The sequence below is a fragment of the Melanerpes formicivorus genome, unplaced genomic scaffold (assembly GCF_026170545.1).
Source record: "Melanerpes formicivorus ecotype bairdi unplaced genomic scaffold, bMelFor1.0.p_v2 SCAF_76, whole genome shotgun sequence".
Lineage (NCBI taxonomy): Eukaryota > Metazoa > Chordata > Aves > Piciformes > Picidae > Melanerpes > Melanerpes formicivorus.
Window position 1 is genome coordinate 1,920,814 of NW_027142428.1, and position 23,355 is coordinate 1,944,168.

The 23,355-nt window shown below is 45.1% G+C and overlaps 1 protein-coding gene across 1 annotated transcript in view; it reads left to right on the forward strand.

Moving 5' to 3' along the window:
- Positions 1 to 556: 556 nt before the first annotated feature.
- Positions 557 to 23,355, forward strand: part of TP63 (tumor protein p63) — a 109,112-nt gene continuing 86,313 nt past the window's right edge. Inside the window, exons 1-3 of the mRNA XM_068163997.1 lie at positions 557 to 681; positions 20,879 to 21,007; positions 21,955 to 22,087. Of these exons, the coding sequence (XP_068020098.1) occupies positions 620 to 681; positions 20,879 to 21,007; positions 21,955 to 22,087 (324 nt within the window). The 5' untranslated portion in view covers positions 557 to 619. The remainder of the gene's footprint in view (positions 682 to 20,878; positions 21,008 to 21,954; positions 22,088 to 23,355) is intronic.

Sequence of the window (23,355 nt, forward strand, 5' to 3'; positions counted from 1 at the left end):
ATTTCCCCATATTCTGTCATTCAGCTTTTGAAACTGTGACCACAACAGACTGTTTGAACTGTGGTGTGAGAGAAACTGAAAATTCCCCCAGGCAACTTTGTGCAGGTACTAGCCACAGGGTTGACAAAGAAAGCTTTTAAAGTGCAGCAAAATGCAGCACAGGCACTGCACGCAGCAGAGGAAACTCCAGCCATCTGGAGACGAGGGTGACCAGCAGCCACAGCACTGTGAAAAATGGCAAGAGCTGCCAAAATTAAACTGTGAAGTCAGGCAGGAAGGCAACCAATGACCAGTGAGATCAGAAGTTCAGAGATGCCCCAGATGAGCTCCCAACAACAAGTGTAGCTGCCGTACACCAAAGTTTATTAAGGATGTTGAGAGGAGGGGGAAATATCTATGCAGAAGATGCCCAGCTGGTGAGGAGGGACTGGCGGTGATGCTCTGGTCACTTGATGAATCCCATTGGCCAAGTCTCTAGGAGATCCCACCCATTCACAAGTGTAAAATAAATCTCTAAAGTTGTACCTCGTGTACCACTTGACCTTATTGCTTTTAGCCTGCGGGCTTTATATCTATTTATTTTAATTTTGGTTTCTACCCAAAGAGGGGCTCAAAGGAAATGAATTTCGAACCAGCACCTTTCACCACCTTGCAGTACTACCCTGATCCTTGCATCCCGCGGTGAGTCTCTGGGCATGACGTAACTCTCCTATCGCAGGTTTGATCTGAGCGTCTTCTGTAATTGTTAACTTTTCTGCTCTCGGCCGGTGGCAGCTGGGCTGCACGCGGAAAAAATGTGCCGCTCTCTTCATGCTCACTGGAGCTTATTATTATTTTTGGCTTTCTAACAGGTTACTGTTTAATTATAGGCATCCGTTTAAGATATCTCCTTTTTCCTCTTTGGCGTTAGAGGGAGTGTGGGGGGGGGTGGAAATTGCATGATAAACACCATGAAAGCTGATAGCATCTTTTGCCTGTGTTTCCACGCTGTGCTCTGGGTAGCGCAGGAATTTCTTTAGCTTTCCATAGTGTGTTTATTTGGTCCTTTAAATGAAGAAGCTCCTGAAAAGAATATGAGCTAAACTGTTAAGCACTGAGATTTCTAAATGTAAAGGATAAGTAAATAATTGAAAAGAAGGGGGAAAAAAAACTGCATAGCAAGAGAGAGGGCTTTTCCAAGGGTATTTGCTCATTCTAACAGCCAGTCTCAGAGCCTGACAACCACTCTTATTTTAGATTTGTTGTTACACTGAGTTTTATGACTTTCCAGCAGATAAAAGATCATGTCTGCATGAGGTATCACAGTATCACATTGTCAGTTTGTTTGTTTCTCCCAATAGAAGATACTATATTTAAGCATGTAAATGACATGTAGATGGTATTTTTCCAGTCGTAAAGTTCAGAGAGGTGCAATCCTCTGAGCGGAGTCATTTGTCAAGCTACTTTAGGAATAGTTTCTGGCTTCATTTTGAAAAACCTCTGGCTGATTTCTCATGGAGGTGTTCGATCCCCAGAAGGGTTAACTGTTAACTCTGTATCCCCTGCAGGCTGCTGGGGAAGGCTGCTCGTGTTGCATAGCTGTCTGTTGAAGAAGGGGCTTGGCTGCTGTCACCCAGTCCACAGCACTCCAGGCAGCTTTGCAGGATCTTTTTCTCCCCACTATCGTGATTTGTTGCAGTGTTTGCGTGGAGGGGATTTATCACCCTGTAATCCGCTGGGTGTTCAGCGCCACCACTGCACAAAGGGTCTGGGGAGGAGTATGGAGACCTGGCAGTAAGGAGGGGTAGTGTTTGGGGCCAGAGGAGGGGAGTTGGGAAATAGTGCACAGTCCTTGGCTGCACTGCCATGGCAGAGGAACATGGAACAAAGCTGCCGGTCTTGGTTTCCCTGGTGAGATCTTCCAGAACACGATCCCCAGGGCTGGCCAGGCACATGCAACCATGCTCTGGTCTCCTGCAATCCACCCAGCCTCACTGACCCTGGCAGGGATGTGCATGTGTCCAAGAGGAAAGCAGGATAAGAGTGGTGCCCACTCAGGAAGGCAAAATTGGGCTGACATTGCTAAGATCTTCAGCAGGTGAATAAGTTTCAGTGGCTGGAAGCCACAGCCAGGCAAATTCCCAAACAGAAAATCAAGAAAGAAAAGCAACCAACCAAAATAAATAAAGTACAGAATTAAAAAACTCCGTAATTTACTACCCAAAAAACCAACAAGAAAACAAATGGAAAGCATGGGAACTGTACCTGAGTTTTGAGACAGTCTCTTACTCCTTGTGAACTTCTGCCCATCACATCTCATTCCATGTCAAAGAACAGGTTCATAAAATTCATGCTGTGGCTCAGGCAAAAAAAAAGCTGTGGTAGGAATGAAGGGAAAAAAATATTGCTGCCTATAATCTGTAGAACTTTTCAAGTGGGCCTTTCTTCCCTTCTAAATTTTGGATCCTCCAGCAAGCCAGGCCTTTCACTACAAATGCCGCTTCTTGCCACACGCCTCAGCGTGGCACGATGAGTTTTTAAGTGACTGTTGCGGTGTGCGAAGCCTCAGGACAGCTTAGCACAGATAGTCAAGTTCTATGACTTAGGGGTGACACAAACTGAGATGCAGCTCAGAGTACTAACATGTCTCAGCTGTTATGCATGTCTGTTTACATGAGCTGAGAGTGGCATTTGTCCAGTTATTAGTGGCTGTGCTCTGCCACAGGTCAAAATCAGCTGAAAGCTTGTTGCAGAGATACTTTTCTCAACCTGAAGATATAGATGGTTGGATATTTGTGATGTGTTGGGTGACATCTGTCTGACTGATTTAACAAAATTAAATAGTTTCATAATTGCATTTACTTTGCACAGTTTGAAGTACTTTGGCTTTGGTGTGGTCAAAGTGCTTCATTTAGCTAACACCAGTGGGCTTCTCTGCAACTTTAAAATTACATCTAGTAATAGTCTAAACAGCAAACTGGTAACATTGAGCTGAGGCATGCTGGCAAAATAACAACAGTGAAAATTGTTTGAAGCCCTGTTGAAACGGGGGGTGTATCACACAGATTTCCCTGTAGGTCAGTGTGGATGTGGGGGAGCGTTTTAAACCCGTTAGCTCTAATATTTGTGGCTTAGATTTACTCTCTGTAGTTTCATCTATTAGTCTCTTCATTTTGGGGGTCTCCAGCAGACAGCCAATGTGGGAGCCAGCTAAAACATTTCCTCTGTCAAGAGTGGAACACAAATCATGCTTTGGAGTGTTAACTAATGTGCCATTGTAATGCTCATGTGCTTACTGCCTGTCATTTCACAGCAGTGAAACTATGCGCTGCTGCTATGGTGTATCCACACAACACAGTAATTCAGTGCTACAGATGGAGAAAAAGAGCTGGATGCCCAGACTCTCAGTGCTGTGTGTTATTGTCTAGGTTGTGCCAGCCTCTGTCTCAACAGCCCAGCTCTCTCGTTTAGGCCATCTATTTCTTTGTAAATGTGGGTATTAACGCAAAGCACCCCCTACCACACACATCACACAGGTAACTCGGCTGGCCAGGACAGCAGCCTCGCCCTTTACAACCCCAGTGCTGCCAGCACGGAAGCTCAGTGCTGGAGTTGCAGCCCAGACAAGTGAGGTGCACTGGGCACTGACAGGACATACATCCCTGTGTGGGGATGCACATGTACCATGTGCCCTGGGTAGCCTGGGCCAGGCCTTAGTCACTCTTTCAGTGAAGATTTTCCTCCTGTCTTACCTAAACCTCTCACAGTGCAACTTGAGGCTGTTTGCTCTCGTCCTGTCATTTGTTCCTTGGTAGAAGAGACCAACCCCAACCTGGCTCCAACCTCTTTTCAGGGAGCTGTAGAGAGTCAGGTATCTCCTTAGCCTTCTTTTCTCCAGGCTAAACAGCCACAGCTTCTCTTTACTGGACCTGTTCTCCGGATCCCTCACCAGCTTTGTTACCTCTCTCTGGACCAGCTCCAGCTCCTCAATGGCCTTCTTGGAGTGAGAAGCCCAGGGCTGAGCCCAGGATTCGGGGTGCAGCCTTGCCAGTGTCCAGTACAGGGGCATGATCCAGGCCAGGATGATGTTTGCATTCTTGGCCACCTGGGCACACTGCTGATCATCAAGTCCAAATATTGACCTAGTATTAGCTCAGCACCACCAAGTCCACCACTAAATCTCTCTGGAGATATTCAAGACCCGCCTGGATGCATGCCTGTGCAACCTGGTATAGGTGATCCTGCTCTGGTAGGGGGGTTGGACTGGATCATCTTTTGAGGTCCCTTCCAGTTCTTAACATTCTATGTGAATGTCTAAAATGAAGTTGGAAAGGTATATCCTGAGCCTGCTTGTCTTTCTTCTTTTTAAGCAGAAAGAGCTCAAGATGCTAAAAAGGAGCAGTAATAGAGCTGAGGAAAAAAAGTCAAAGGTTTTTCTATTTCTGCATCTCTTACAAAGGGATTTATATGAAATGCTTGAAATCAGTGATAAAGTAGGCTCAGTGTTCTGGCTCCTGAGCCTGGAAGGTGCTGCTGTAAGGAGAGAAGCACCTGCACTGAAGTGCCAAATTGCTGGGCCCCGTCAATTACTTGTTTGGATGGTACTGTGAGAGCTCATCCTGTGCTGCAGAAAACCCAGGCTGGCTCTGACTCATAAAATGAGCAAACTATCTGAAATGGGCGGGATTTCCACCTTCCAAAAAGTTCCCACCTAGCAGCAGTTGAAAGCCACTTAATGTAAGATGAAGAAGGCACTGTAATTATGATCAAAGTCCAGCTGTTGAGCACTATGTAATTAGTCTCTCTCTCCAAAGCACCTTTTTTATTATTTTTTTTTTCCTTCTGGTTAATGCCTGGTTAGAGGAGTGATGTTTACTGATAAGTTACTTGTGTTCTTGGAAATAGTGGTCATTAAGCTGTGTTTTACGCTCTCTTCTCTCGGGGCTGCTGGGAATGCACCTGCCAGTGCGCTGCCCTACGGAGCTGCCTGCTCTGCTCACCCCTCTCGCCATGCCCAGGCTAATTGGTGGCCTCGAGATTTCACATTGCTGATGTGTTGAAAGCCTTCACTGTGGCTCACTCCTCCCTTTTGAATGAAAGGCCTCTAGCACAAGCTGCTCTTTCCTCTTTAATTTCTGGCTTTGTATTCTCAGCACAATTTGATACGGCCCAGCCTCCCAAATCTTACTAATAACAAAGGCTTGAGGAACAATCTTGAAATCTTCTGGTCTCTGGAGCCTCTGTGCTAGAGACCTGGTTTCCCAGACACAATCCCTGTGTCTGGGAGGACTGCCAGACCAAAAAAAAAAAAAAAAAAGCCCAAACAAACTAATAAAAAACCTCCAAACAAACATAAAAAACAACCAACCACCCCCAATCAGATATGTAGGGGAAAAATGAAATGTTTTAAGAAGAGAATGAGGGGGAAAAGCCCAAACTAAACAAACATAAAAAAACAACCAAGCACCCCCAATCAGATATGTAGGGGAAAAAAACGAAATGTTTTTAGAAGAGAATGAGGGAAACTCTCAGAAATTAGTTGGGACATGGAAGGAAGAGAGGGTATGGGCTACTGCAGCAGCAGCTGTTAGGTGCTGTACCAGGATGGATTTTGAAGAACAGGGCCTACTTCCAGCCAGCCAGAGCTCCTGGGTTCAAAGAGATCATTTGTTGTGAGCATTGCACGTGTTGCTTCACCTTTCTTCATTAGTTCCCACACTTATCAAAGAGGGCTGGGAAATAGACTGCAATTATCAGACAGGAGTTGTGCCAATGGTAATCCTTGCAATGCAGCACAAAGGTGAAAATCTCACTGTACCTGGTGCTCATCATTACTAATAGGCAGTAATGAAGCAGCAGGTTTCATCCTTTTGCATTGGGAGGGGGCATCTTCAGGCCGAACCTGCTGGCTACCCATTCTGATCACAGGGAGCAGCCTGCAATCCTTCATGGTCATGAATCAGTGTTGGCATAAGCAGGTCTCTTTTCGCTTGGGTGTTAGCTGGGTGACACTGTGACACAGCTTTGCTTATGCTGCCCTAGAGTAATGTCTTGCAGGAGTGCTTCATTTCATGCACAGGCTCTGCAGAACCTTTGCAATCTCTTCCCTCATACTATGCTTTGCTGAAGAATAACTGAACTCCTGCTGTGACAACTGCCTTCACCTTTGAGATGGGAGCCCAAATTTGCTGTGTTGGCAGAAAGACCTGGAGCCAAGTAAGGAAAGCCACATGACTTGGTATAGATCTATTTGCAGAAACAGACAGTGATATAGCAGGTACTTTCCAAAGACTCAGAGAGGGGCCAGAAATTGTTCTGAGCAGCTTGTGGTGTGCTTAGAGCAGCCAGTGACTTTTGGAAGAGCAGAGTTAGTTCCACACAAGAAGGAAAGCTTGAGGGGAGCTGAAGGGATGCTTTTTTTATTGTACACAGTGAACTGTCCTGTGAGGTGGTGGTTACCTTCATGGCTGTGCTGTCACCCTGGTAGAAATTCAATGGGGATAGACCCCATCTGGAGCCAGACAAGTTCAAGAGGATAGTATGTAGTGTGCTGAGGCACAGGTGATACAGGGTGGCTTCATGAGCATGAAGCTTTTGCAGAGCAGCTCTGCAGGGAGACCATGGACCTCCTATGCTGCCAGTGTGGGACCTCTCAGATACCTCCTGGCATCTTACTGGGGATGTGCTGCTGGTGGTGAAGAGTAGGGTGTTTATCTTGTCTTTGAGGTCTGTTCTCCAGTTGCTCTCCTGTTCATGTACTGCAGTCTCATCAGAAGATGGGATTAGAAGATAGGATCTTTGCAAAACACTACTGAAAAGCAGCATGTTAAACCCTCTTCAGTTCTTTCTCCCTGGCACAGCTCCTGCTGCCCTTCTCTGTTTTGTCTCTGATGGACCTCTTTGCTCTATGTCAAAGAGATGTTGTTACACTGAGGATGTCACAACCCCTTCACAATCATTGCCAAAGAAAGCACTTTTCTCTTTACTTCTTCAAAACAGTATAGGGCCCCAAAGTGTGTTATAAGAAAGCATTTGTCATCTCAGAGGTAGTTTTAGTGCTGCTTAAGGGATAAAAGTAGAACCAAGTTGACCATTTTCTGGATTTTGGGTTTGGTTGGGGTGTTTTTAAATTCCAGATCTCAAAGGACTGTAAGGAGAGTATGTAAAATCTTTCATGTGGGCCTTTGTGTTTTGAGGAGAGAGTATTTAATTCATAGGATCTTGTCCAACTTCTGGAAATACTGAATATATTAAAGAAGCAAGTTCTCAATAGCTCATTTGTTCAGAGATGTTTAGGGTGTTCATGGTACACGTTACAAGGTATAATCCCCTGCTGGTTTGTGTGGTACCTACTGCTACCTTGCAATGGCTCAAAAAGCCACAAGGTTTTCTAGCCCAATACAGTGCAGAAGGGTTCAGCTTTGATTTGGGAAAAAAAACCAGCATTCTGATGTCAACAAGTGGCCAAAGCAGTACTGAACCCATATAAATAGATGTCCATAGGTGGTCACAAGACATGGGGCAGGAAGGAGGGTCTTGGATGTGGAAGAAGTCAAGTAATCTTGGCTTTTAATTTGGTGCCTGGCTCTATGCTAATTTTACATTTATGTGGAAACTTTCATGGAAACATGGGCATTGTGGTAGGAGCCAAGGGTTGCACTGGCATACAAATTTTGCCTTCTATTTAGTTCAAAATTTTGTAGCCCATGATTAAAACTGAAGTAATCAGATGGAAAATGTTTTGCTATCAGAGATTTCTGAAGTCTGTTTGACCAGGTCTGCTGATAATAGATAATATGCTTTCATCTGTTTTGGTAGTGTCATGAAAACAACTGTATCTGTTTCTAGGGCTTACTTGAGAGGTTTTTGGGGCCTATTTGCAATCACTACTGTGTAGTGGAGTCTTTTTCTCTGGAGACTTTTCAAAACCCACCTGGATGCGTTCCTGTGCAGACTGCCCGAAGAGATCCTGCTTTGGCAGGGGGGTTGGACACCATGATCTCTTGAGGTCCCTTCCAACCTCTAATGTTCTGTGGTACTGTGATCTCCCCTCAGTATCCAGAGTTATCTCCCATCAGGTGTTTGAATGCCACAGGTGGCCTGATGTGATAAATACTGATGCACATAAGCAAGGGGAATTTGGTCAGAATATGGAGCTATAAAGAGAACAGCCACCTCCGAGAGTGAGAATGGGGAAACCCCACAGTAAGTGATCAGGGTTTCAAAAGGCTTTTTGCAGCATAAAAATAAGTCTGCTGACAAAACCTTGCCCTGGGAGGTTCAATGACTGTCCAGTTCAGTAATTTTGATATGCACCTAAGTCAATGCATGCTGAAAAAAATTTATAGAAAGAAGCTTATGGTGTGCTGGTGAGCTGGATACTGCAAGCAGCAGCCACTCAGCTGTGTGTTGCCAGTACGGTCAGCCTCTAAACTTAGAAGTAGGAGCTGGAGCTGGTGAGGCAAAACAGTAGGATTGCTGTGCTTGCCAGTGATGGGGTCTATGAGGTGGCCATGGCAGCTTTGATTTCACTGGGCATTGAGTGGTCAAATATTACAGGATTAGAAATCTTAACAGTAAACAACCACATTACTTTCCACTGTCATCCAAGCTTGGTGGTGTATTTGTTAACTTTCCTCTTGAAATAGAGAAGCTGGAAATGCTGTTCACAGTTTTGCTGAAACAGCAGGCTCTGATGTATTCAGAACTGCTTTAAGATGATCACAAGCCAAAATTGTAAATCACACTAGGTGTGGCAATGTATTGATAAAATAATAGGAAGCCAACCCTGCAATTTCTTAGCACCAGGCAGAGTTGCAAAAGGGAAGATCCCGTGAGCACTCCAGGTAATGTTCCCTTATGCATCAGCAGTGTTCCCGATAAACAGTTCACTTGTTCCTGTCTTTCAGGACTGCAATCTGCTTTTAGTTCTTTGTTCTTCATCTGCTCTGTCTTGCAGCTATTCTGTGACACAGAGAAAGGTTTTTTGCAAGCTTCAGAGAGGATTCTCTGCCCTTGGGCTTAGCCATAGCTGGCCTGCCACAATGTTGCTACATGCTGAAAAATGCAGCCAGCCTGATTTTTAGCAGAAAACTTCGTTTTCCCCTAGGAGTATTGCTGGTGGCAGTGGTGGGGAAATGGAAGCTACTGTTTTTCTTCCAGAACACATCAGATTTAGGAGGTTGGCTGTAGGGGTAACTAGTAGGAGCTTCAATCAAACTCCTGTTTCCGGAATCTGCACCTAACATCTGCTTTGCTGGCATTTCTGGTTTGCATTTTAATTATTTACTGAAACACAGGATGCTGCTGTTTACAGCTTCCCGCTTCTGCAGAGTTCTGAGAACTTTCTATATTGTCATGGTGATTTATTTTATATTTTTGTAAAACTGAGCCTTCCCATACGAGTTTGAGAGTGACTCTGTGAGTCCCCTGAGCAGTTCAAAGAGAAAATGATTCATGTAACTGAATACTGAAGCAACTTTCGTAATAGTAGGTGCCTTAGAGAGCCAAGAGCCTTACCTGGCTCAACTCAAAATGTCATGAGTCTATTGCAGTAGACAGTCTGAGACTTTCCTGTCTTAAAAAAGAACCTCTCATTTCATGTTCTGTGTCTGGGGGAGCTATTCCTCTCTAATCTTTGACTATATTTATATGACTTAATGCCCTGCCACTCATAGTATCCCAGGGCTGAAAATCAGCATGGGCTGCATGATTTCTCTTGCTTTGTGGGGTCATGATGAGATCCACGTGGGATGTCTCCTTACCATCCTCTCCCTGCCACATCCTCATGGTGGCCAAATTTGGGGGATGCCTGGCCTGTATGAAGAGGCACAGCAGCAATGTGGTGTCTGTTGCTCGATGTGCAAGGGTGCCCACTGCCTTCTCAGGGGTGATAGCTGCAGCACACCAAGCACTTGAGCAAACAAAACCCAGAAGATTTTAGGGCAACCCTGGCAGAAAGAAGGTCTGGTTCCTTCACACATCATAAAGGTTCAAATCTCAGCAAGTTTTAACGTCTGTTTCTGGAAGAGTGTGACACTAACAAGTATATACCCTTAATGCTACTGATAGTGAGCAGGACTGAGGCTGCTTGCAGGAAACCTAGGCCAGGCCTTAAACAGAGCTTAGAGCATGTTGCAGGGCTGCAAGCACAGCCAGAAAAGCTCATGCTACATGTGCCTCTGCCAGACTGTGGCGTCTGGGTATTCCCGTTGCTTTGGTCCGGACACTCAGTATAGTGGATTCAGTTGTAGCAGAGGTGACAGGGGGCTGAATCCTGCATGTCTTATTTTGTTTGTCTGTGCAGTGTTTTGCATGGCATTAGCACTCAGGAACTTTTTGGAGGAGATTGAAACTTCCTTACTACGTAGAAGAGAGTTAGAAGCTGCTTACTTCCTCTCTTGCTTGCTGGAAACACCACAGAAATGACATTTGGTGCAGGAGCTTGAGGACAAGCACTCCCTCTAGCCCATTGTCATGACCAAATCTGAGAGCACAGCTCACTGAGCACCTTGGTCCTTACCTACAAAACTATACCCAGCATCTTCACTGCAGGGACATGGAGGGCAGTCAGGAACCTAGGCTTACCTGTTTTTTGGAAGTCCATGGACATGTGCTGCAAAAGTCTTCTCTTCATCCACTAAGCCTCACAGCAGTAGGCTGAATGAGGCATGCACATCTTATGGTCAGGAGCAGCTGCACACTACCTTGAATGGTCACAGCTTCTGTGCAGTTCCCTTGGAAGGACTTCATGTAAATGCACCATATCTAACAGCAGTCACTCCATCAGTTCCCATATACAACACTTCTGCAACTTAATGGATCATTGGAAACATGGTATTCTCTATTATCTGCTCAGTTGGGTGTTATCTGTATGCCATGGTCTGGAGGGTGTAAATCAACAGTGTGAGATCTCCTCAGATGATGCTCCATTCCTTCAGTCTCTGAGAGAAGCACTGGGTCTAATTTCACCTCTGCAGGCATGAGCATTCAATATGATATGGTTTGTGGTTCTGACTATGTCTTTTAAGAGAGATACAAACTACTGTGGTGTTGGTTGTTGGGTTTTGGTTGGGTGGGGGTGTTTTGTTTTGTTTTGTTTTCTGCTTTAATCCTGTTATTCTGTGGAAGAAATACTGCTCTGGCTTTGCTCCCTAGACTGTCACAGTTGCTCTCTGCACCGCATAATCTCATTGTCATTGTGTTAATAAGCAAGCCAGTCAGGAATCCAAAGAGATATCCCTGGCAGCTACTCAGCATAGTATGTGTCCCTGGTTTGGGGGAACGAGCTGTACTGGTGGTGAACCCTTGCTCTGAGGGTTTCTCTCAGGATTGTTTGATAATATGCTATCTGCAGCTGGCACTTGCTCTAATGGTACACAGTTCTTGGGAAGAGAAGAACTCAGGATATCTGTTGATGGACTGAGCTCTAGGAAGCTCAGCCTAGACTATGCCTTGTCCACACTACATAAAATGAGAGGCTGGACTCCAAAGTACCCAGTCATTTCCTCTCCAGACTGCCCAGAGGTCAGATCAGGGCCATGTATAAAAAAAGTGCTTGCATGTAGGTAAGGGATAATGCACAAACCAGACCTTGAACCAGAGCTGGACCAATGGTGTGGATGTAGCCCTGGCTGCAAGTGAAACTTTTCTGCCAGGTTTGTCAGTTTGATTCCCACCCACCACCAGCCCTGCCCTAGCTCTGGCCTCTTTCAGGGCCTCGTAGCATCTAATAAGAGCCAGTTCCTGACATCCTGATGGCCTTTTTGAAGCGTTGATGCACCTGGCTGAGTTATTTTAACCTGTGTAATAAAAAATTTCTCATTTTGTTGTGGTCCCTGTATCAGTGTGGTGGAAGTAAACCAGTGAAACTGGAGAGCTGCTGATTGCACTCCATACTGCAACATTTCAGCAGACAATACTTTTAAAAGCCACATGTTCTGTGGGAAACACTGAAAGCAAGCTCTTTGTAAAAATGAACAGCAATGAACTGCTGTTATTGGGTAAATACTGTGCTCATGGGAAAAAAACACTGATGAGCAAAGCTCAAAAGGGGAAATTTGCTGCAGCAACTCTCAGGAAGGTCAGATTTCTGGCCATTTCCTCTTCAGAACTTTTCAATTTTCCTTAATACAGATCTAAAATAACTGCAGGAAAATAGTGATAAAGGCCTGTAATAGCTGTATTTTGTCCTGGCTGTCATCTCTCAAAAATTACTTTGCCTGCTTTCATTTCTGGGGCAGTTGCTTTGCTTTTCTTTTCTTTGGCTATTCCCTGATGCTGCAGAGATCTGGGTAACTGGAAAGCATGCAGTTTTCTGGGTTAGGCTACTTTGGGCAGCTAACATCTGCCTTTTCTCCTCTCATTCTATGTAAAATATGAGAAGTCTCCCCATGCAACTGTAGAGATCTCAGTCTCCTTCTACCCTGGTAGCTTGTGAATGTGTCCCCAAACACCTGCCACAAACCATTCCTAACAGTGGGGGTCATGGGGTGGTCTTGGGTTAGGCAATTCCTCCAGTAAGCACGAAAGTTGTCCTTAATTGTATGTGCAGCTGGGCAGCACAGGCAGTTGTGTGGCAGTAAGGCTGGAGGCAGCAGAAGGCCTTGCATCAGAGATCAGTGCACTGAGTGGAGCAGGCATCGTTCCATTGGTCCTGCTGTAAGATTATCAGAGGCTGACTGCTTGCAGTCTCGTGCAAACATTGGAAGGTGCACAGAGGGAGCCTTTTTTTTCCCAAAGGAGCTATGCTGCCAGCCATGGAACAGGGCAGTGATGTTGTGCCCAGGGCTACAGTGATAATGATGTGCTTCAAGAGGCCACTGCAAAGCTGTGGCTGCTGTAGGCATTGAATAGTTTTACACAATAATTGTAACTGAAAGAAGATGATGAACAGAAGAAAACCCCCCTTGTGTTTTGCAGCATGGTGAATTAGGAGGATCATTCCGTGAGACTGGTTTCACTTTCTTTGATATAGGTCAGTCTTGCCTGTGCACTGAAGGCTCAAGTAAAGAGCAACCAGAAAGCTGCATCATCCCTTCCTACCCCTTTTCTTTCAGCTCATAGACACATTTGTCTGTCTTGCTTCTAAAACAGAAATCTAAATCACAAGGAGATGTAAGAGCTCCGTTGCAGTAGACTCTAGGAGAACAGAAGAGTTTATAAGCAATGAATCAGCATTCTTCTGAGACAGAACTACTTTAATTCCTCTGAATATCACATACCTCACAGTTCAAACATGGCATGTGCAATTCAATTGTCATTTACCTAGAGAATAGGAAGAAGCTGACACTCCTCCTTCAGCTGTCCTCAGTGGGTGCTGCAGGAAACTGGCAGTGTAATAGTGCCCTTCTTGTATTCCCCATATCTCCTTGGTTGGTAGTTACTTTTGAGACCAGGGTTCACCCTTCAAACAGTTAGATTCTTCTGTTTTCTAACGTGCATCTCTGTGCCATGGGAGCTCTCCTCTCTCAGCTGTCCCTCCCCATAAGCCATGCTGCTGTCCATGTAGTTTTTAGTGAGAGAATATCTGAAAATGTGGGATGTGGGTAAAAATAACGAACATTTGAACCATAGATGAATATTATCTTCTATCTTAAATAAATCCTGTGTGTTGGTGTCTGTTATTGTTCATGTTCACCCATCCAAACACATGCATCCATCATTCTTCTGGAAATATTTTCTAACACACAGCAGCAGTGCTACATGAAAGTAAAAGCTGATGGATTCAATGAAATTGCAGGAAGTCTACATCTTAAAAAGCTCAATCTGAAAGCTGGACTGGAAATCTAAAGGGGAATAAACACTTGTGAGTGCAGTTCATCAGGACCTTCCTCTGCCAGGTTGTAAGTCACTCTCCTCTGGGCTCACATGAGCTAAGACCTTGGAAGAGGGCAGAGGAAGAAACGTGAAAACATGTAGTACGGTTCAGTTCATGCTGGGAAGGTGGACTGCTTGTTGATGAAGTGGACACAGAAAGAGACATAGAGATGCAATACAGACCCCTGAAATTCAACAGCAGTCTCCTATCTGAGGGGGGTGAGGGTCTGCCTGCTTACCATTTGACTTTTGGGCTGATGCCTCTTACTACAGCAATGAACCTGTTTGATAGCCGTATGTCTGTAACTGATTCTTGCAGGCTGTGCTTCGTGGGTGTGGGTGGCTGTTGGATCTGCAGGGGACAAGCATGCTCCATGCTTTGGGGAATTCCAGATGACACTGCCTGCCACCAGCATGCTTGTCCTGTGCTGCCATGCCCTGCTTCCCTCTCCTTTTGCACAGCACTGAACTTCATTAGGAAGTGATGCCCACAAATCACTGCAGTGGTAAAATGCAGAGTGAGGGGAATTCCAGCAGGATGAGGGCTGCCAAGTTCCTCAAGTTTTAACAGTGCTGTCCAAAAAGGAGCCCACTCCCCACTCAAGGACTGAAAATACAACCAACTCCCAGATTCAGGCAATTAGCTATAATACTCATAAACTTGAAATCATTTGTTTGCTGTGGCTTTTGATGCACTTCAAGGTATAACTAGAGAAGGCAGAGACCAGTACATGGATTGTGACTGCTGGAGCTGAGGCTTCTGACTTTTCTGCTCTGTGACTTATTTCTCTATCCAGCCCACCCCCTATGATAGTTGGGGGCTAATCTATTAATCTACACATTAATTAAGGGCTATTAAGTGGTTAACTTCCATAAACATTTGGGAAGAAAGGTTAGGTTTCAGTCTGGGTATTTGGGTTTGAAATCTACTTTCAACCTGAACTCTGAGTGTGGCTTAAAGCTGGGCGCAGAATTGCTACAGTCTTGATTTTCAGTCCTGGAAATCAGCATTTTTGCACCTGGAGGTAAATGAAGTCTGGGGGTTTTGCACTCTAGGAAGTGAAGTGCAGTGCATATTCTGCCTGAAGAAATTAAGGCCCTTTTGAATTTCTGCATCTACACTCCCAGAATCATTAGCTGTTTTCTGAGCAGCACCAGACTGGGACTCAGGTGACCAAGGTTGTATTTCTGGCTGCACAACTGGCTTGCTGAGTAGCAATGAGTAATCCTATGACCTCCTAGTGCCTTAGTTTTCCCACAGGTTAAATGGGAGAGTAATTACACTGTCTTCCTTTGTAGAGCACTTTGGGAGCTATGAATAAAAAGAGGCATGTTAGATATCATTACTTAGACATTATTAATTATTCTTTGGGTTCATTTGTATACTGTGGAAGTGCTTTATTCATAAGAGTAGATGTCCTTCTCTTTGCATCAAAGTATCCTTAGTACTCTGCTACCAGGTCCTTTGGTGGAATATATATTGTGAAAAAAAAATATATTAAAAAACATCTGTAGCTTATAAAGAAAAACTTCCCTGGCCCCATCTGCTTGTCCAGTGACTGAGGACTAGGGACCCAGTGGTAGAGCATAGGTCATGGACAGATATTTTGTGAGGAGAAACAGAAAGCACATCCTAAAACCTTGGAAACAAACAGAAAGAAAGATAGCTCTAAATAATTTTGCTCATCCCTCCTGTGAAAGATTTCCTCTTGTAAGGTTTTATGCTGTGGCTTTACACCAGTATCAAGCCATGAAGATTAACATTGATAAACTACAGCAACAGTTTCCAAGAGTTCATACACTGCATAGAAGAAACAAGCAGCCCCAAAGCTCCAGCTTCAGAGGGAAGCTAATAGGAATTGGAGGTGCTTGGATCTCTTGGAACCCAACACACCAGATTCACCAAGATACCTTATTCATTTCTGGGTTCCCCAGAAACTCTACTATTAACCTGCTGGTACTTCAGAAAGCTGAAGCTCCAAGCCTGTTTTGGATGAGAACCCAAAGAAAATCGTGGTCTCTTGGTTGTGACTGGCTTCTTTCTGGAAGGAGATTGCTGGACTCAAGGTGAAACTTGATGAGGCCCTGGGCAACCTGGTCTAGTTGGGGATGTCCCTGCCGACTGTGGGGAGGTTGAACTAGATGACCTTTGGAGGTCCTTTTTGGCCTGCACCATTCTATGCTTCTACAACTCACACATGTGAGTGGCACCTGAGCTGCACCCTGCATAAGAGCTGGCCTTGTATCAGTGAAAGCAGGTTGCACCTGCCTTTAAGGCTGTGCATGCTCTATATCAAACCTAGGTCTTGCTTTCTTCAGGAGCTTGTGTCTTTCCCTCAGTGGTAAGTCAAGTCCTAGTGGTTTGGGTATACTCCTTTCTTTGAAAAGGCTACTTGCAGTAAAAGGCGGCTTTGCAGGGTGAGAAGTGTTGCTACATTGTAGTAGTTGAGTTTTATGGATTTCTTGACATTGTTCTCTGGTGTGAAAAGCAGTTTGGGGTGTTGTTGTTGTTTTGGTTGGTTGGTTTGTTTTATTGCTTTTCTTTAATCCTTTGATGTGAAGTTAGAAAGAGGCTTCCACTTCATCACATTTTCCCTATGCTTAGACTGATGTAGCAGGAGCAAAACTGTCAGCGGTTTATGCTGACCTCAGCCAAGCGCTCAGGACTTCATTTCCACCTGCACTAGGACTCAGAGAAAAGCAGTAGTAGTGCAGATGGGCTAAGGCTTATGAAAGGCAAATACTGTGCTTACCAGGCTGGTTTTGTTTGGCTGTTGTGTTTTGCTTTTGTGACGTTTAACCCTCCTAACCTTTTGGGAAACTGAAATGGAGTGTTCTGTAGGTACAGGTACAGGGGCATGTTGCTCCCATTGCCGTATTTTGCAGAAGTCTTGCTCGTTAGCATGATGGCAAAGTGGATCAGCTGGGATGCAGCCCCACAGGAGGCAGCAAAACAATCAGTGTGCCCACCCAGTCTATCTGCAAAAGTGCTTTCACCTGGGGTCTGGGCTGCCTTTGCTTTAGTGAAATAAATAGGATGGAGCAGGAGTAAGTCTTGGTGGGAGTGTGTTGCTGGCTGAAGCCGTTTTTTGGAAGTCAGTTTTTCAGGAGCAGTGCTTCAGCGCTGTGTCAGGGAATCCTGTGCTTTTGGTGAGATACTGCTTCTCAGAGAAGTTTTAACTTGCTGTTTCTGATAATTCATAATTTACTGGCTGCTTTTAAAAGTGGGGCTTGGGGGTGTAATGTCCTATTCAGTTTGATGGGAGCTGTGAGTTCTGCAGTTCTAACCTGGTGCAGTTAGTGCAGTCTGTTGTTGGCAAGCTGCCTGAGAGTGATCTCAGCAGTTGTTAAAAGGAATTAGCTGTACACTTAAAGTGGAGAGCAAGCTAGACAAGACTTAGTACAATGCTTTGTCCTGTCATAGTCAGTAGTTTGGTGTAACAGGCTGTGGTTGGTAGTGTTATCTCCTACAATGCACTGTGGGATATGTGGTTGTGGGTAAAAATGATGTTGTTCAAATGTTTGTTAATTAAAGAAAAAACACAGCAGATATAAGTAATTTGAGCAATACTAACTCCTGCTGTTTTGTCATTAATTTTATGCACTGAAGCTAGAGCATTTGCTGATGTGGGAAAAGGCAATTAACTAGTGAAATTTATGCGTGGCTCTTGCTTAGGCTTCAGCTGTTATTTTCTTGTGGAAGAGCAAATTTGGGCTCTTTGTAGACAGAGGCTGCTCCTCTGTGTTGAGAGCTGTTTGTTAAGGAAAGTGGCACTAAGCTTAGATCCCTAGAAAAATCAGAGGGAAGGAGATAGTTCAGCTTGTATGCTGCTTTGTGCTGAGTTGGTTTTCTTGCAGCCTGGCAGTTATTTCCTACCCAAAAACGGGCTGCACCAGAGTGAAAAGCAATGCTCACTACCTCTGCAATGTTGTAGCTTACACCCAGGTGCCACCAAGATTGGCTACCTGCAGCACTCTTTGGAAATAGAGCTGTATGTGTAATAAAGGTGTCACAGAGAATGGTAAAGAGTCTCTCAAGTTTTGCTTCTATGGAAGTATTAACCAGGGAACTTCTTTTACTTAGTACAGCAAAATGTAGCTTTTGTGCCATCAGGTAAAATCTGATAATGCTTTCATTAGAAAAGGTAAGGCCAGGAACTTGGTTTGGTACAGGAATGAAGATGATCCTGCTGGAAAACTACTCTTTCTGGAGAAATCTGGAGTTGTTTAGTAGAGGAATGCACTGACTGTGTCCTTAACCGGCGTGACTCCTTCTAACAAACATCTTCAGAGGTGTAGAACAACAAACCTGGCTTTATCGCTCTGTGCAGCTACTATCTCCTTCCTCTTCTGTACTGTGGGTACTGTGGAGAGTTCTTGTAGGTTTATGACAAGCAAGTTCAATTTTGCTGCTGAATGGGACACATAAGCCAGAGTAGGTAGGGCTGAACTGGGTTGCTTTGCCTTCTTGAGATATAGGGCTTTGTGTAGTTGCAAACCAAGGCCCAAGTGTGTCATGGCATAGAGGAACCTCATTGGACTGAGACATTCCAAAGGAAGGAAGGTCTCCTCTCCAGGCTAAAGAGCCCTCAACTCCCTCAGTCTCTCCTCATAAGGAAGGTGTTCCACTTCCTTCATCATTTTTGTGGCTCTGCACTGAACTCTTTCAAACAGTTCCTTGAGGTCCTTCTGGAGCTGAGGGTTCCAGAACTGGACACAATATTCCAGATGCAGTCTCACCAGGACAGAGTAGAGAGGGAAGAGAACCTGAGGTCCACAATTATATTCCATTGACACAGTGAAACTGTCACACAAAAAGATGATTTTCACCTATATACAGCAGAGGCAGTGCTCAAACACTGGACATACGCTCAAGGTGAGGAGAAATTTCTTCACAGAAATTTCTTGAACACCATCCCTGGAGGTGTTATAAAGGGTATTGGATGTGGCACTTGGTGCCATGGTTTAGTCATGAGGTCTGTGGTGACAGGTTGGACTTGACAATTTTTGAGGTCTCTTCCAACCTTGGTGATACTGTGATACCTGCAGGGATGGTGATTCCACCACCTCCCTGGGCAGCCCATTCCAATGGCTAACGACTCTCTCTGTGAAGAAGCCTCCTCACCTCGAGCCTAAACTTCCCCTGGTGCAGCTTGAGACTGTGTCCTCTTGTTCTGGTGCTGGTTGCCTGGGAGAAGAGACCAACCCCCTCCTGGCTACAACCTCCCTTCAGGTAGTTGTAGACAGCAATAAGGTCTCCCCTGAGCCTCCTCTTCTCCAGGCTAAACAACCCCAGCTCCCTCAGCCTCTCCTCATAAGGCTTGTGCTCGAGGCCTCTCCCCAGCCTCATTTCCCTTCTCTGGACACGTTCAAGTGTCTCAATGTCCTTCTTAAATTGAGGGTCCCAGAACTGGACACAGTACTCAGTGAAGAGAGCTAGATTCCTCTCTAAGAGGAGCCAGAAATAGAAAAAAAAAAAATAGAGGAAAAGAACAACTATAGTGTGATCCTCCCTCTGAAACACTCTTTCTTAATTCTGGCAGCTTAATAAATTAGGGTCTTCCATGCAAATTGTTTAGGCTGTTGTGTTAAACAGCACCAAAATGTGCCAAACCAAATGTTAGTCCAATTCTCTTTGGAATCCATTTATAGCCCCGGCTCCTGCCACAGCTGTTCTCCTGGCAGGGAGCGTGGTCCTTCACTTGCATTGTGCTGAAACAACTCTTTTCCCTCCCCCCCCTTTTTTGTTTAATATATATATAAGCTTTGCAGGATGCCCCTGTCCTTTTTGCAGGAAAGGTAGTAACCTGCCTCGTACTCTAAGTTGAACCAAGTGTTTTGTCAACTGCAAATACACTTGAGGAATTCCTTCCACCACCCCCTTAGATTGCTGCAGTCACTGAGTATTTTGACATGGGTGTAAAAGCTGCTGTGTTTGAATTTAGAAATTGGCCAGTGGGATGAGAATGTGCAGCTGTGGAAGGCGTGAGAGCTCTGGCCTCGTCACCACACTCCTCTTGAGCCCACCTATTTCTGTGAGGCCTGTGGGAGCTTAAGGGGATAAAAATGGCCAAGGTAATTAGCAGATCTGGTGGAAATCAGTTGGTTGGACTCAGAAGTTACTAGAGGTGAGAAGGCAGTTAACAGGCAGCTATAATCCAATGTGACAAACCTTATTCCATGGAAAATGAAGTAAAAGCTAAAAAAAAAAAAAAGAGGGTTTTATAATTGTAGTTAATTTTTTTTTGTTGTTGTTGTTTTCAGTCCAACACCTCAGCTGCAGTGGCTAGGTATAGGAGAAGTCACCTAAATCACAGAATCACCAAGGTTGGAAGAGACCTCAAAGATTATCAAGTCAAACCTGTCACCCAACACCTCATGACTACTAAACCATGGCACCAAGTGCCACATCCAATCCCTTCTTGAACACCTCCAGGGACAGTGACTCCACCACCTCCCTGGGCAGCACATTCCAATGGCTAGCAACTCTCTCAGTGAAGAACTTTCTCCTCACCTTGAGCTAAACTTCCCCTGGTGCAGCTTGAGACTGTGTCCTCTTGTTCTGGTGCTGTTTGCTAGAGAGAAGAGACCGACCCCTTCCTGGCTACAACCACCCTTCAGGTAGCTGTAGACAGCAAGGGCATGCTGCAAGGTGGAGAAACAGCCAGCCAGGGTCATGTACTGCTGAGATGCCTCACCTGTTGCAAAGACTACCTGCTTTATAGGGAAAGTTGATTATTTAGGGATGAAGTGGGAGGTGACTTTTTCTTATGGTGCAAGGTCCCAGTGGACTCTGAGGGGTGTTTAATTTATTGGGGTGGGTGGGCAAATTCTCTCCTGTCTAAATACAGCATCTGCAGCAGTGTGGAATGTGTGCAGTACAGCTGTGAATGTTCCAGACATTCTGCGTGTCTCCTTTTTCACACAATAGCTTCTATTTATGGGTTTTCATCAAGCTGGGTTTATGCATTCAACATATCTTTGTGTGTGTTTTTCCTTTTCCTTTTTTTGTTTCTTTCTATTTTCTTTTTTTGTTTCTTTTTTTTTTTTTTTTTTTTTTTTTTTGCTTTTGTTTTTTAAGGTTTGTAGAAACTCCGAGCCACTTCTCTTGGAAGGAGAGTTACTACCGATCAGCCATGTCCCAGAACTCCCAGCCCAGGGAATTCCTCAGTCCAGAGGTGCTCCAGCATATCTGGGACTTCCTGGAACAGTAAGTAGCCCCATACATGGAAGCTGTGGAAGATGGATTTGGGAGAGGGCTCTTCTGTAATTAGACTGCTCAGGGGACTGATGCTGGGGAGTTTGGAGGCTTCTGTACCTGTTGATTTAAAGGTGTAGATGTGAGTGTGAAAACTGACAGCTCTTGATCTCTCAAGAGGCTTTACATCTGGGCTATGGGGAACAGATGCAGAGATCAGCAGTGACACTGACTTACCTCAAGCCCTTTGACTGCTGAGCTAACCACTTTCCAGTGTGTGATTAGTAAAGGTGGATGGTTGATGTTTTCCTCTAAGGAAATGGGATTCATAGAATCAGCTAGGGTTGGAAGGGACCACATGGATCACCTAGTTCCAACCCCCCTGCCATGGGCAGGGACACCCCACACTAGATCAGGCTGGCCAGAGCCTTGTCCAGCCTGGTCTTAAACACCTCCAGGGATGGAGCCTCAACCACCTCCCTGGACAACCCCTTCTAGAGCTTCACCACTCTCATGGTGAAGAACTTCTTCCTCATGTCCAGTCTGAATCTCCCCACATCCAGCTGCATGTTTTCCCATTTTTGCTTATGCTAGGGAGGGAAAGGAGGTGGAGATGATGTAAAGTTCATCCTTCCAGGTCCATTGAAGGAAATAAACCAACTGTTCCTGTTCTTGACTTGCTATGACTGATGCAGAGACAGTTATTGCTATAAATGAGTTCTGTCTTTCAGTGCACTCTTGCCTCACTTTTTCTGGTTGGGCAAGTGAAGTGTCCCTCCAGGCCCTTCCCTCTTTAGGGGCCACTGTTGGCCTAGCAAGCCACGAAGTAGTTGTTCATCACTAATGAACAACCCAAGGCCAGTTTACAGTCGTGCCTAAGTCCTGGGTGACCCTAGCACAAGGAGGGGAAAGACCAGAAGAAATTCTGGTCAGTTTTAACTGCATCGCTTTCTTTTCAGGCCAATATGCTCAGTTCAGCCAATTGATTTAAACTTCATTGACGACCCATCTGAAAATGGCCCTACAAACAAAATCGAGATTAGCATGGACTGCGTCCGGGTGCAGGACACAGAACTGAATGACCCAATGTGGGTGAGTAGTCAGAACAACTTTCCTTAACCCTTGGGGATAGATGGGGATTTTTTTCTTTGCAGGAACTATTCTTGCTGTCTTGCCCCAGGGTTATCTTACCAGACCTTGGTGGAGGAGCTGTGGCTGCTGCATCTGACCAAGGAAGTTCCTTCTCCCTTTTCCTATTGTGTCCCACCCACAGAAGCTGGTTTGGGAGCATTGCTCTGCTAAGTGACTCTGGTGATGGTGAACAGTGGCTCTGTACATGTGGCTGAACTGGAAGTTGTGTGACATTGCTCCTCTGTGCCTCCCCAGGGCTGTGAGGAGCAGCAAGCTGGCTCCTTACCTGCTGCAGCAACGGTAGCTGAACTGGCAGAAAAGATGAGTCTCTTGCCCTTATCCAGGTGCTCAGCTGTCCTTGTGTGCTCTCTCTGCTTAGGCCTAATTTATGTGGCCTTAGGGTTAAAATAGTTTGGTATAGCTACAGTTTTGCTGGCCAAGGGCAGGGGTTCTTCATTGCTTTATTTTTTTCTTGAAGGCCAGATACAAACAAAAACTTGGTTTCAGGCCATGGTTAGATATTTTCCTCCTGTGTGTCCAGACAGGTAAAGCTAGAGAGTGCTTGTAACCCACAGCCAGGATTTGTATCTCACCAGTATGGCTCATGACTGGAATGCAGATGAGGCATTGATGATTGCTGGTTAATTGCCTTTAGCACAAACTGACCATCTTTTTCTCATCAATAGTATCTGGCTTCTTCACCACAACTGTTCTTGGAGGCTGAAGCAGGGGTTCTTTCAGGAGCTTGAGCTCTTTGTGTGCTGTTTTCTGTTTTTCCTGGGCTTTGTATGCTTTGGGGTAAAAATCTTGTGTGGTTTGAAATTTGTGTTGCTGTCTACAAATGTTCTTGCTCCTCTGTTTCCAACATGAGAAACTGGGTCAGTTAATTCCCTGGCTAATCAACCACCATTTTTAATGTACCTGAAGATGGCTTGTAGGCAGTCTGCATCCTGGCAGTGTTTGTGACTTGAAGGATCATACATTCAAGGACAGAGCTTCCAGGTCATATTGGCTGCAGTCTCTACTGACAGAGGGTTTGGCCTGTTACTGCTGCTCTGGAGTGATTGCTGGGGAGGCAGCAGTGTTCTTGCAAGACTTTGAAGGGCAAAAATGCCACTTTAAGGTCAGGTGAGTACTCAGGTGAGCTTCACCACATTAGCTAAGTGTACAAGGATAGGAGCCTGACATCAAGTCTGTTTATCTTTTGATTCTGCATTAAAGAGGGGCAC